The following is a 14,016-nucleotide window of genomic DNA, read 5'->3' on the forward strand; positions in this document are numbered from 1 at the left end:
CCGTGCGCAATCGATCCCCGATCATTTGTCAAGTTATACTCCGCGGGGGTCAATACTATAATAATACGTGGGCTAAATACAGCTTTGATGACTGAACAGCAAAGCCATACACACTGCTGACCCCAAACAAGAAGTCGGACTTTGGAGTGCCAATGTATATACTCCGGTTTTGTTATGACCGGGCGTAAGGCTGCTTTCCCCCCACGATATCTGGAGCCAGTTCGGCCTTATTTTGCTAGCTGGGTGAGAGGGGCAAATGTGATATTCCTACTACTATGACACGCGATGTGGTGTTTTGAGCATTGCCCAAATTCGATGGCTTGAATTCTTGCCTAATACTATGTAGTACACTCGAGGCCAGTGCTTTCTAGCAGCTGTACTCCGTATAGTGTCTGATATTGCTACAGATTAGTCGTAAAATTGGCTAGTCGGTTTTCCGATATACGGGTATCGTGCTGACAGGTATATAGCATCTTACAGAACAAACAGGGGATCGTATGTGGCCATTGGCAGATTAGCTGAGATGAGATTTACCAAAAAGAATTAAGTCGACGCTAGTGTTGCAAAAATTGCAGTACTGGTCAGCGTCTGAAGCACAGGCCCTGGCATCATCGCTTTTCCACCAGACGTGATAGGAAGGACTTGTATTCTCCTGACGGAGTTTGCCCGCAAAACAGACGGGGAAGGCTTAGGGGATAAGGGAGGGCGGTACTCCGCGAAAGGCATTACATGCTAGCAGTATAGTACTGGTAGTATTCGCAGGATAAGCTGTTCAATCAGTCGTATCTGTATAGGCTTCTCAGTGCTCCGTGGGGACTTGATACGTGGTCAAGAATTACTCCGGCCTGGACTTTGGCGGCGTTCACTAATACCAAGAGCAGTATACTCCGTGCTTTTTTCGAAGCAAATCTCCTGCTGACACGAGAGGATACGAAGAATGACAAATTATCAGATAATAGCACAATAGGAATATCACCTAGTACTCGTGGGTGATAGCACCAGCATCATCGTACGCTTTCCATCCTTCGTGCTTCCTATGCCCCATAGCAGTATTCCATAGCTCATTTTATACCCCAAGGAGGAGTACGACTGCATACGGACATGGCAGGGAAATTTGGCTGGATCCAGTACTTCCGCAGGCTGGAGATTGACTGCACCAGCGCTGTACAGTAGGTGATGCAAGTTTAAAGAACGCCCGTCTCATTGGGGGGTAATCTCTGCCAGCCATGCGGGGGGTTCGCGCCATGATTGGCGGAGAATTGCAGCACCCAAAAAGCGCCGGCAAATAGGGAGAATTTCTGCACTCCGGCGCTGCAGAAAGGCCCTGTAACGGCGCTGGTTAGTGGGTCGATAGCGAATCGCCGCGGCAAGGCTGACCTCGCTAAAGCCGCAAAGTACAGGCCCAAATGCTCTGCTCCGGACGGCGCAACACGCTAGCCAGACCCTGCTCCAGCGCAAGCTCCAGCGGCTCCCGCGCTGGGGTTGGCAGGGACGATTTGCGTTGCACCCCACCAAAGCTGGGACCGACCGCTGGGACGGAAACATGACTGGAGCGCAAAACCCCACGCTTCGCTGGCCTGCTAGCCAAGTACAGGCTCTTTTTCAACATCAACAAAATCCTCCTCGCCGATTCCTGGCGCATTGGGCCCAGCCTCTCGTCTAAACGGCACCGGTCGTGTTGCAAAGCTGCGTTGCGAGCCGCTGATATCTTGCGAGCCATAGCACAAAGTCGCCAAGCAGCGCCAAGCGCCTTAACCGTTGTTCTTGGCGCATCCTGCCACTTCGTCCTTTTCCATCACCAAAGACCTTTGCCTCTGCCCAGGGCTTTATTTTCCCGCTCTAGATTTTTCGCCTCCCCTTTTCTTTGTTCGTCGATCACCTAGTGTCTAGCGACTCGCAGAAGGAGTTTGCGACTTCAGATCAAAGGCGCAACCCGTGAAAAACTAACTTGGATCAGGCCAAGTTTGCCGCGGGAAAAATTGAAAGGGAGAATTAAGAGGGGGGGAAAAAAGAAGAGAGAAGGGTGCAACAACGTTCGGAGGAAATTATGGTGACTGCTCTGCTCTCGCTTTTATCACAAGCTACCGACCGCTGAGCCAAGATTCTGGACCGATTAACATCTTACGACTGCGACTGACTATTTGCCCGAGAGGCCATCCGACAACGAGCGGCACACCACCGAGCTCCGTCTCGCTTCTGGCCTATAGGAAGGATCAAGATTAACTAACGCCTCCGCTTCATGTAAGTCTTTGGTCCAAGGAGGTGCCAGGGACCTACACTTCTTTTCAGGCAAAAAAAAGGGATCCTCTTTAATTTTGGCCTCTATCCGCGTATACTACCTGCACAGAGTCGAATCTTCTGGGCTTCTCTTATTAAGGGCTGCGATCTGCCATCTGCTTCGCCAGCAGCAAGCCATCTCTGGAAGGAAAACCCGAGCCGACCCTCGCCACTGACGCTAGAATTTTCCAAGATCATTCTCTCTCTTTTCGTATCACAGCTGTCGGGGACTATCCGGCCCATCGGTTGCCAGTCGGCGCTCCTACTGGCCTATTGGAGCGGCAAGCTGCATAAGCCACTGTTTTCTCGATAAACGAAGACCGCCCGCATCGCAATCCTTCAGTTGTTGCGACCTGCCTTAACTGGTGTTTCGTTTTCTTCAGGGGCCTTCTGAGACCTTCGTTTGTAGCCTACTAGACGCCGTTCTTCGCGAATAGCTGCTGCCTAGTTGAAACTCGGAGTTTAGCCGACCTCGCGGATTCAGTTACCTGTCTCGCTGTACCTATCACAGCTAAGAAGCGCATTCGTCACCCGCAACACTAGCCAAAGCCCCTTGGCCATCGGCGCGGTGGGATTGGAAGAGAGTGCATCTTTTCAAAGCTCCTAGGGCTATCTATTTTCCGACTCCCCTGGGCACATGTAACGTGGAGTTTGCCAGGGCCACTAAAAGACACATAACAAACGCTCTGCAGGCAGCGTCTTGCATTTTACCGGAAGGGCCGACCGCCTGGAGCTCGAGGGATCTGTCAGTTTTCATCGCTCGGGCCAAGCTAACCCGGCATAACTCATACAATGGCCGCTGTCCAGCAATTGCTGGTAACATCGCCTGCGCCAGCATCTGTCCCTTCACAGCGAATCAACAACCAAAGTTCAGACTCTGGCAGCATGGAGGTTGACAGCAGCGCCGGCAATGATCCGGTAATGATTGACAGCGGATTGATGAAGGGCGCGCCGCAGACGGGGGATTCCCGGATAGTCGTCATTGTGTATGGGCAGGGGCAGGAGAACGTCGTTTCTGTTTTCGCAGAGGTTCTTGGAAAACCAGTCAAGCTGAAGCAGCACTTTAAAGATGTTGATCGCGAGGATGAGGGCTTTGTTATTGGTCTGCCTCTTGGGGACGCCAAACAAGACGTCGAGGAGAGGGACCAGCAGCTCCTCGTGGCGATTAATGCTCACTGCGTTGACCTAGGAATGCCTCCCGATTTGCACCTCTCAATCCACTGCGATTATGAGTTTCTCTATACCGATAACCCCTTCTCTAGGCGCGATCTCGCACGATTCATCTCATTCACATTGGGCCAGACTAGCCCGCACAGTCAGCTGATGGCCAAATCGAGGACATTTTTCATCTCCACCACATTTCCAGACGTTCATGCAGCTCTTCCCAACTTGGACATTCTCACCGTTGGAGCTGATGCGGTTGAGATCCGTGTGGATCTTCTACGCGAGACCAAGGGCGATGGTACCTTTTCTGATATCCCAAGCCTGAGCTACGTTGGACAACAGGTCATGCTGCTGCGCCAGAGAACCGAGCTGCCCATCATTTTCACCACCAGATGTACAGAAGAGAATGGAAAGTTTCCTATGGATAAGCCCGACTTATACTATGAATACCTCTACCGGGCCGTCCAGTGGGGCGTGGAGTACATCGATGTTGAATTGTGGCTGCCTGAAGCTATTCGAAAGAAGCTATACGAAAAGAGGGGCAACTCTCGCATCATGTCTGCATTTCACGACTTCTCAGGCACGTTTAAGTGGCCGTCACAATATGCACAGGACGTTTTCGTTAAGTCCAAGCAGTATGCCGATATCGTCAAGATGATTGCCATAATTAACGACCACAACGAGAACTTTGAGCTTGAGTACTTCCGCTCAAAGATAAAAGCCGAGTATCCAGATGCGCCACCACTCTCGGCTGTCAACATGGGCCAAATCGGCCAGTTTTCAAGAACGCTGAACACGGTATTCTCACCCATCACGCATCCTCTCCTACCCATCATCGCGGCTCCTGGCCAGATGAGCACGGCCGAGATCAACGGCGCCCTGGCACTGCTCGGTCAGCTCCCAAAGAAGTACTTTTACGGCATCAGCAGCGCTGCTGCTCGAAATATCGCCCCGCGAGCGCCCTTTTATGAGAAATGTTTTAACGAACTGGGACTGCCGCACCAATTTGCTGTTGTAGAGCGCCAGCACAATAACCCGGCAGGCATCCAAGCATGGTGCAACCAGAGGGACTTTGGAGGTGCATATCTTGACCCGGGGTTGTCATACCAGACCATCATGAGACACAATCCTTGGTTTTCGACGCTGCAGAACGGCAAAGGACCTATCTTGTCCGAGGCGGCACAGGGGATTGGCATCATCGACACAATTGTTGTGAGGCCTGCGGCTTCGTCAGGATTGAATGCGACTCCGCCCTCTCAATTTGATGGCGCACTGCCGCCGGGAGGGCAGCCGAGCTTGGCCTCGAATACCTCATTAGTCTTTGACAATGCCAGTTGGAGAGGCATCTTGTCTACACTAACCCGTGATTTAGCCCCCTCTGCTTACTTTGGCCGCACTGCAGTAGTGCTAGCATTGACTGCAGATGACGCTGCGCCAGTCTTTTTTGCGTTAAAAGCCCTCAAGATGTCAAAGATATACACGGTCGGCTTCAGGACGCCATCCGCATTAGCCCGAAACGCGCCCCCGATCGAACAATTTATCAGCATGGAAAGTCTTCAGCGTGCCCGATCTGTGGCAGACAACCGAGCACCGTTTGTCATCATATCAGCGCTTGGCCGAGGCAAGAGCAACATCGTCGGCATGTTACTGCGAGTTTTTGGAGAGGCCGATCCCGAAGCGTCATCGAACACGAAGAAGGTCTTTTTGAATTTGGCCGAGGCGGCATCGCAGCAGAAGAATGATCCTGTGGTAGTCGCTGAACAGAGCGGGTTTACCGCATACGATGCGGCTGACGTTGCGGCCTTTACAACAGTCGAAAGCCTGCGGCTGCTCGTCGGCCAAAACGTACCATATAGCTTCGTACGACTGGCGAGCGGCAGGAACTTGTTCTGAGAAGCTAAAACGATTCGATTGTCGAAAGGATTTGGCCGATATTATAATACCCACTGAGAAGTGGCCTAGTCCTCGTTTCGATGGGACAAGCGCAGATAAAAGAGAGGGATTTTTGTCTACTGAGCTGTTTTCTTGCTTGTAATTTTACTCTTTTTCGGGAAAGTCCGACATGGAAGACGGTCGGTATCCTCTTTCTTCTTTGGAGTATTTGCATCTGTAGCGTTGGAAGCGAAACCAGTGGCTAGCACAGAGGGCATGCATTGATACATGGCGTATTGCCGTGGCGAAGGGGGGGGGGGAGGATGATTATGTTTTTTTCGTTTTCTTTTTCTTTTACTATCTGTTCTGTTCTTTATATATATACCATTGTATACGGGAGACATACACGCTGTATATAGTCGATGAAAGAGAAGGAGGGAGGCTCGGGTTGATATCGGAGATTGCACTTATATACGGAGCTGCAAAGAACGTGGAGGATCTACAGCTGAGAGCGGAATTAATACCGGCATCATGATGGTTACGACGGAGACCTACCTGAATGTACTATTGAGATACGACAATCAAACCTAGTTCAAATCAACACCATGGTCCTCAGAATTGAATCTTTTGCATTGTGCCCCCCCTGCTCGGTGCCGTAAGCGGACCCGAACGGTCAGCTTACACCTCGTACACTGCATCGGGGCGGCGGACAAGATTTAGGGAAGTAAGGATCTGATAGGCGAACGGCGAAAAGGGAGGGGAGCCGCCCTACGAGTAGGTGCTTGTGCTGCAGCAAAAAAGGGAACCGCTGACCAAAGAAGCCCGATGACAGATTATTTCCTCTTAGAGGAGAGAATGAATAATGAACACATTTTTTGCCTTGTCTGGAACCTGGGTAGTTTTTTTTTGTCGACTGTTGCTCTGGTATTATTCCTGGCTCGCCTATATCACGGTGGAGTTATCAAACAGCTAGGGGTCTTTTTTATAGCATCATAGCTCCCTACCTATGATGCAGACCTATATCTGGAGTAGGCAAAGCGACCTCGTATTCACAAACTGCTAGGTATGTATCAACCTATGTTGGTACAGAACCAAGTTAGTAACACCAGGAATCGAGATAGGGTTGGGTTGGACACCAGCTTAGGAAGGAAATCTCCCGAGTCATTGCCGCGGGCTAGACGAAACGGCATGGCGTCAAAAGGTAGCATCATATATGCATGCGCTTTGGAATAAGCGCTGACTGAAGCGAGTTACACATGACTTTTCTTTCCGCCGCTCTTTTGTCCAATGTAATCTCCAGACTGCTTCACCCCTCGCTTGCTCCTCCTCCCCTTCTATTCAAAGCGCGCTTATAAAGATTCACGCTACTTTGTATAATGTAAGCCTTTTTTGCGGCTTCAGGATTTTGATAGCTGACAAGGAGAGGGGGGGCGGACACTCCCCGATTTCAAAGGGTCTTGAATCAGCATGCATCACACTATGCCGAGTGTAACGGCCTTGCTGGGCTATGGGATTGCCCACCGAACTGGTATGGTATTCTTACCGCTACAAGGTAGTAGTGGTGGTATGTATTACAAAGGACGATCTTGGCAGGCGCGCACCGAGAGAGGGAAGATTTGTCATTTCTCGCGTAAATAGATGCTGCTGAGTTTGTTGCTGTTGTATATACCTAGATAGACAAGTTTGAAGCGAAAATTCACACAGAGTACATTAGTACCTAGGTACGCATGGCAGTGAGATCTCCTCCATAGTGATTTCCTATTAACCTTAAAAAACAAGAAACAACATTATTAATAAAGGCGTGTTTCTTTTTTCTCCTTCTGTATTTTTGTATTACTATTGCTCCGGAAATGTCGGTTTCTCTGTCTAGATGCGAGTCATTTCCAACCGTCCTTGGCTGTTTTGCTCTCCCCTGGGGTCTTTTATTTTTGGGTATCCATGGGGCCAGTGGTGAGATACACGATACTACTATGAACCAGCTAGGAAGGAGCTTGATTCCCCGAGTTAGCACTTCAGCTCAGCTGCCTAGCCGAGTCCCTTGAAAATCCAATTTTGCCCCGACACGCCACTATTTTTTTTTTGAAGCCCCATAACTTTCCAATTTTTAAACCTCGCAATCTATCCGTTTATATATGCACTTCGTATACGGATGCATGTATACTATCTACGGGCGACTAGTAGTGTTATTTTGTTCGAATTAATTCCGCCGAGAATAAAAACGAGACAATTTTAAAAAAGGACAAATAAAAATAAACAAAGATTCCATAGAGTGGAGGCACCTCATTTAACAAAGGGCTGCGTTTCGCTTTCTCGATTCACTTTAACCCAAAACCCGCGCTTTTGCAAAGGAGAAGCAAGAAGAGGAACGGAAAGAGTTGCTTGCTTCCCCCTACCCCCTGTGTCGTGCACGGCCGAGGCCCGTTTCGATCGATTGATTAGATTTTGTTTTTAATGCGTCTAGTGTTTTAGCTGAGTCAGTTTGACAGCACGGTGTCAGGATTCAAGCTCAGGTTTGCGGGAGGCTTTTCTTGTTCTGAAGTCTCAAAGTTTTCTCTTTACTCCTTTTTGGGTTATTTTTAACTGGTCCTGTAATATTGCGGTGTCAGATACATTATAGCAGATAGTATGAAGCACCAAGCTCCGGCTCTGGTCGGGTTTACTTAAGTGTGTGGTTCTGGACAAGGCCAGGCGACCCCTGTCAAACGAAAGAAGCAAAGGAAGAATAAGAAATAAGAGGAGTTCGAACAGTTAGCCCTCTTTGCTGGGAACCTTTCACTGGGCTAAAATGGAGCATGGAGCCACGGTAGCAACTTTCTGCAGGGCACGCCAGCAGTCGCTTGTGCCATGCCGGTCGATGAAGGCGGCACGAACCCCAGCCACCCCCACAAGATACCACCCAGTAGGTAGGAAATGGGAGTGCTAAAAGCACGGCTGGGTATTAGCACGGAGTAGTGCCATGTGCTAGCCAGTAGTGAGCAGCAATCGACGTGATGTGAGGGTGAGTAAGCGAGGTGCGATTGGAGCTTACCAGTGAGTTGCGGTTGCTAGCACTGCCTTAGGAATCGGAATCACGACTCCTCGACGGATTCTTCCGCGAACGAGAGAGAGAACGAGAAGCCGTGAGGAGAGCCGCCCGGCAGTTGGGAGGGGCTGTCTGTCATCAAAAAGGAGAAGCCCGCCCTGTGCCTGGGCCCAGTTTGAGCCGGTGCGACTCCAGCGTAGCACTAGCATGCATGGAGACAACCGACCCTGGTTCATGGGTGAGATGAGACCGCCAGCGGGCCTGATGCGGCAATATACAGGGCCAGCCTCGAGATCTTTCGCCCGATGGTATCTCGACGGCATACCCGGTGTGATTTTTTGCAAAGTAGGTATAGATCCATGGCAGCTAAACTAAACCAGCGCCCAGTCTGGTACTAGCAGTAGCATCGTATTTGCATTGCTTGCTCAGTGCAAAACGGTTTGGACCTGGTCTCAGCCTGGTTGGCGAGGGCCAAAAGGGAACAGTTGCTTAGCCCTGATTCGCTTCTCCAAAAAATGTCATATCATGTCGTGTCATGCCGTCGCTTCTCTCTCACGAGACACGAGAACGTGGGATGGTGCGCCGCTCTCACTGCATGAAGAGATGGGATTGACGGCCACGATGACACACTTTGTTGGAAAGCCGCTCGTAATAGTATGAGATGAGCATTGGTGAGGTGAGCACAGCACCGCCAGTATTAACGCCGATATACCATCGTATACGTGTATGTATTGAATCACACGCTGGTGCACCCGCGACGTCTGGTAGGGCTGGTTCGGCCAACCACCGTCCCCTTTGGTCTTGTTCCCACGCCTGCTGGGCGTCAGCCATTGCCTGCCTGTGATCTGTAAAGCCGTGCAGTATTCCAAACAAGTCTGACTGACTTTACAACTCCATCTACTAAAATAGACAACTACTATTTCTCTCATGGCAAACACTCACACTCACGCTTGGCTGTCTCACGGTCAAGGGTTCCGAAGAAGTGGAGAGTCAAGCAGTCGCAAAAGCGGCTTCAATTTAGTTGCAAGGAGCCTGCGTGGCTCCAGCCTTCCCAAACTGCGGAGCACCGCTTCGTATGGCCGGGCAGAATAATCAACGATTTGCTCGGAATGGGGGTGGCTGCCCACTAAAAATTGCTTAGCCTGGGTCTGACCTGGAGAGATGCGGCCCTCTGCTCCGTAAGGCATTCCCAGATTCGTCCCCTTCTGATGCTACATAGGGCGCCAGAGGCACGGGCTACCGAACAGGCGTAGCCCACCCGCAGCTCTTTTTAATGGTGGGTGCCAATTGGGGGAAAGACGCCGAGCAAGGAACAATTGAATCTTCGACACCTACAGCCTCTTGCTTCCCCAACTGCACGAGGCCGAGACTGGAAACTCAATCTATTTTCCACGGCTTGAGAGCTTCTGAGAGTAATCACAGGCTTGAAGCAGTCATTGCAGTTTAGGTGGCTAAATCTGCTGCGGCCCTGATTCTGCTGCATCTTCTCTTTCTTACATCCCGACTTTTACGATTGGCAGTGGGTCTGGGAGCTGCGAGCGTCCCGTCTCGAAACCAAAACCTCCATCCACCCAAATCTTGCAGCTGCTGCTGGTTACTATTCTTGCGCGACAGCCCAGAAACGACGAAGCCTCGAAGCAGCGTGGTCGGTCATGAATGAGCTGCAGACCAGGTCGGTGACATCCTCGTAACCCGCAAACCGCTAGGGCTCTAAAGGCGGAAACCATTTCTCCCATCACATCTTCCCACTCTCCCTCTCCTCAGCGCCGCCAATCCTCGTTCGCCCGCCACCCGCAGCCTCGCGGCTTTCGCCTCGCTCGCCTCACCGTCTGGCACCTTTTGACTTTCTTATTTTCTCCGCCAATCTGTCTTGTCCGTCCGTGTAGCTTTTCCAGGCCGCCCGAGACATCGCCAACCGTGCGCCGGCCTCGCACCGCACCTGCAGCCTCGGCCCGCGCGTCTGCAGCAGCGCCGCAGCGCAATGAACGCTCCGCAACGTCCTGCGGCCCAGCCTGTGGCTCTCCCGCCGCAGCGGCCACAGGTTGGCATTGAGCGTCTGCCTGCGCGGAATGTCAATTCGGAGCCTCGTGAGTCGATGAATTGCAAGTCGTGTCGGAAGCGAAAGGTGAGTTTTCGATTTGAACGCTTCCCTTCCCCCCCCTCCAGTTGCGCCGCTCCCCTATTTGATATCCACCATGATTATAAATTACTCTGCGCAAAGTTTATCTAATCTGACACGGCATGTTTCTTCTTTATTTGTGAATTAGATCAAGTGTAATCGTCTTCGTCCTTCTTGCGAGGCATGTCTGGTGTTTCAATGCCCCTGTATATACGGTAAGTCCTAATTCTACCTCCTTTTGGTGGGGTGGAGGGGGGGGGGGGAACTGGGAGATTCCACCTGAGAGCCACGAGCGAATTCTTGGAGACATCCACGCCGCTGTAGCACGGTTTATACACTTCGGATTCGAATGCTCATGCCTGTTGGTCCTTTATAGATGCCGTACCGAAGAAGCGAGGGCCAAAGACTGACGTCTTGGAGGCTCTCTTGAAAAGAGTAGACGGACTGGAAGCCAAGCTCAAGGAGAAGAATGCCGAGGGCGAACAGCCATCATCTTCGTCACTGTCGACAACGCAAGAGACCCCAGCAGCTGAACCATCGACAAAGAGGCAGCCAGCCGAGCGAGACGCCACAGAACCTGTAGCTAAGCGACGGGCGACCGAGGAGAAGACGACGACGACACCTAATGTCACAGAGCTGCCGCTTTTTTCTCCACAGACATCGACGACTGGGTGGGTTTCGCTTCGCCTTTTATACATTGGAATCGCCTTTATTGAATACTAATAGAATACTAATCACGACAATAGAGACCCCGCCACACCCTCCGTACATACAGATGCTCTTCTCGATACCTACTTCAATCGCTTCCACAACAAGCCTTTCCACATTGTGGATGAAACGTTGATCCGGAAACGCGTCCAACTCAACCAGCTCCCCCCCTTCCTATTCAACGCCATTGCCGCCGTCGCCGCCAGGTACGTTTTCATGCCACTTAACGCATCCTCATAATTCCTTGCCTTCGAATTCGTTACCGTGACCAGCTTTCTCACCTCTCATATAGGCATACACCACATCCAAATGGGTTTCGAGCAGCCGTTAAACTGGGCGATGACTATGCCTCTCGCGCTAGGAGCGCTATCGACATCGATGAGCCTTCCATTGACAATCTCCAAGCAATTGTCCTGTTGGCGATTGCATTTACCGCCTCTGGAAAGGGGAGGAAGGCCTTCATGCTAATATGTACGTACATACACCCCCTGCCATTCCTGCATGCCTAGTTTCCATTATATCATCAAGAAACAGCATATCTGACTTAGGGTACAGCCAACGCTATTGGCATGATCATGGCACTCGAACTGCATCGTGAGATGGACCCACAGGCACAAATAACATCCATAGAACGGGAAACTCGAAGACAGCTCTTCTGGTCATGTTACCTATTAGATCGCTTCTCAGCATCTGGTTCTAAGCGTCCATCGCTTATCGGCGACGACTGTATTGCTCTGCGACTTCCTTCATGGTCTCCAGTGGTCTCTGGAATGCCTGTAGACGGCGATTTCTTCCTCTGTGGATCCAATTTGCAGTACTTCCAGGGCAGCGGCAAAAAATCTCAGGGCACATCCGGCATGCTCATCGACATTACACGCATCCTCGGTGTGACGAACCGATATCTGGCAGCTGGAGGCGTTAAAGGTGACTCACATTTCCCTTGGCACTCGCTGTCAAATCTATCCAAAATTAGACAGGACCTGGACGTTTGGGCGTCTGGCACAGATGGCGTTTTCGCCTCGACAGACGTTCTTTTCGGCCAACCAGACTCAACTGTTCTGGTCTTGTGTAAACTAATCTACCATCTTATTCACTGCTTGATCTACCGACCCTTCCTCCCCATCAGCCTCGCCGAATTAGCTGGAAACGGACAGCACCAGTCCTGGCAGATTGAGGCAACCAACATGTGCTTCTTCCATGCAAACGCCATCACAGAGCTGGCAGAAATGGGTAGACAGATGCAGACTATTGAGTGGCCGTCCTTTGTCGGCTATTGTATCTGTACCGCCGGCACCGTCCACATCCACGGTGCGCATTATGGCAAGCAAGGCACCAGTGGCGAAATGAGCGTCTTCAGCTCCTCCGCCGATTTCTTATCACGCGAGATGCAGTTCCTGAGCGACCTGCGGTTTACGTGGGCCATTGTCCAGCACCAGCGAGATATGCTCCGACGATTATATGAGGCTCATCGAGAGCTAGTAAAGACACTTACCGCAACCGCAATGCGATATACCCCTGGTTTCCAGCTCGAAGACTTTTTCGACAGATATTCCAACATTGGAGGGCCTGGCGGACCAACTTTCCACTTCGATACTGCCAACCTTAGTTTGGCGGACGAATTAGTTGATTATTCTAATGAACCGACTCCCTTGTCTGACGTGCAATCTCCTTGGCCTACGGAGAACAGGCCAAGTCATAAACGGAAGAATACACAGCAGGCTTCCCTCCAGGGCATTCCTCTGCCCCTCACTCCTACCATGTCGGTGACGAGCTATCCCCGCCAAACTATACCAATGCAGTCAGGATTAATGGCTGCTCCATCAAATCCTGCAGTCGCTGCTATGGCTGAGATGATGCCCACACACGTGGATCCTCAACAGCAACAACACCACATGAGCGCCATGCGCAGCGCTGTGGACGTCAATTCTGCCTCTCATTCAGCTATGCCCGGCTTTGGTCTTTCACATCCTGCTCACGCAGGTGCAGGCCAAGGAATGGCTGCCATGGGCGGCATGTCATTTAGCCCCACATTCACCTATAACCTCGCATCTACCCAGAACGCCGCCAACGTTCCTCAGCAACCAGCCATCAACGATACCAGCGGCGGATTCGACATCATGTTTGGAACATTATCAGCCAGCGCTTATGGTAGTCCTGCTACTTGGCAGCCGGGAGTTACTCAGACCACTCCTGGCGGTACAGCTCCTAGCCCCAGCAACAAGAGCAATACGGGCAGTACTGGCACGACGGGTGCCGATGAGAAGGATCCCTTTATGAGCTTGTTAGAACAACTTGCCAACGACGAGCAGAGGCAGAACAGTGGGCTGAAGAGCGAGCTTGATTTCTTCTTGTCAGGCACAGGCGGTTCCGCATAAATTGATAGCCGAAACCGAGAAAGGCTACTTCTCCTACTCTTTATCCTTAAACTTTGATCATTTTCCTCCCTTTTTACTTTCCTCCCTCGGATCTCACTTCCACGATATGATACTAAGGCACATATACACGAATAGCAAGCTCTCTTTGCTGGATTGAAGGAGAGCAAACCCTACCAGCCGCGAAGAGGATATATACGTTGACGAGTTTATAAAAAAGGACTTATATAACAATTTCATTAAATACTTGTACAAAAAAAAGATAAACGGTATTTGGGCTGCTGTATGTATTTTATGACGACCAGGGAGCAGGATAGAGCTTTGGTCTTGCTCCATTTGTATATATATAACGAGAGTTAGGGTTTACATAGCAGGCATGTTGTACGGTTTGAGACCGCCAATGCCATGCAGCGGTTGGCCATCCAGTTGTTTAATGTTAAAAACAATAATGACATATAGACCTGTATACGAATTATGTGATT

At 50.8% G+C, this 14,016-nt stretch overlaps 3 protein-coding genes across 3 annotated transcripts; 2 read left to right on the plus strand and 1 right to left on the minus strand.

The window, feature by feature from the left end:
• Positions 1-3,069: 3,069 nt before the first annotated feature.
• Positions 3,070-5,334, plus strand: GGI43DRAFT_380248 (type I 3-dehydroquinase-domain-containing protein; the record flags this gene model as incomplete). Its single annotated transcript, XM_083202956.1, has 1 exon — positions 3,070-5,334. The coding sequence occupies one exon, from the start codon at positions 3,070-3,072 to the stop codon at positions 5,332-5,334; it is 2,265 nt and encodes a 754-aa protein (XP_083063867.1).
• A 2,353-nt stretch (positions 5,335-7,687) lies between these two features.
• GGI43DRAFT_237710 (uncharacterized protein) lies at positions 7,688-8,763 on the minus strand. Its single transcript, XM_083200627.1, has 3 exons — positions 8,342-8,763; positions 7,974-8,274; positions 7,688-7,899 (listed from the first exon to the last, which is right to left on the minus strand). Exons 1-2 carry the CDS (start codon positions 8,656-8,658, stop codon positions 8,094-8,096), a joined length of 498 nt encoding a protein of 165 aa, XP_083063868.1. The 5' UTR covers positions 8,659-8,763; the 3' UTR covers positions 7,688-7,899; positions 7,974-8,093.
• Positions 8,764-10,321: 1,558 nt separating this feature from the next.
• Positions 10,322-14,003, plus strand: GGI43DRAFT_395522 (transcription factor domain-containing protein). The gene is made up of 6 exons (XM_083204874.1): positions 10,322-10,460; positions 10,603-10,669; positions 10,831-11,125; positions 11,201-11,368; positions 11,455-11,633; positions 11,718-14,003. Exons 1-6 carry the CDS (start codon positions 10,431-10,433, stop codon positions 13,535-13,537), a joined length of 2,559 nt encoding a protein of 852 aa, XP_083063869.1. The 5' UTR covers positions 10,322-10,430; the 3' UTR covers positions 13,538-14,003.
• The last annotated feature ends 13 nt before the right edge of the window (positions 14,004-14,016 follow it).

Source organism: Trichoderma evansii, assembly GCF_050947405.1.
Source record: "Trichoderma evansii strain SZMC 28006 chromosome Unknown GGI43scaffold_3, whole genome shotgun sequence".
Taxonomy (NCBI): domain Eukaryota; kingdom Fungi; phylum Ascomycota; class Sordariomycetes; order Hypocreales; family Hypocreaceae; genus Trichoderma; species Trichoderma evansii.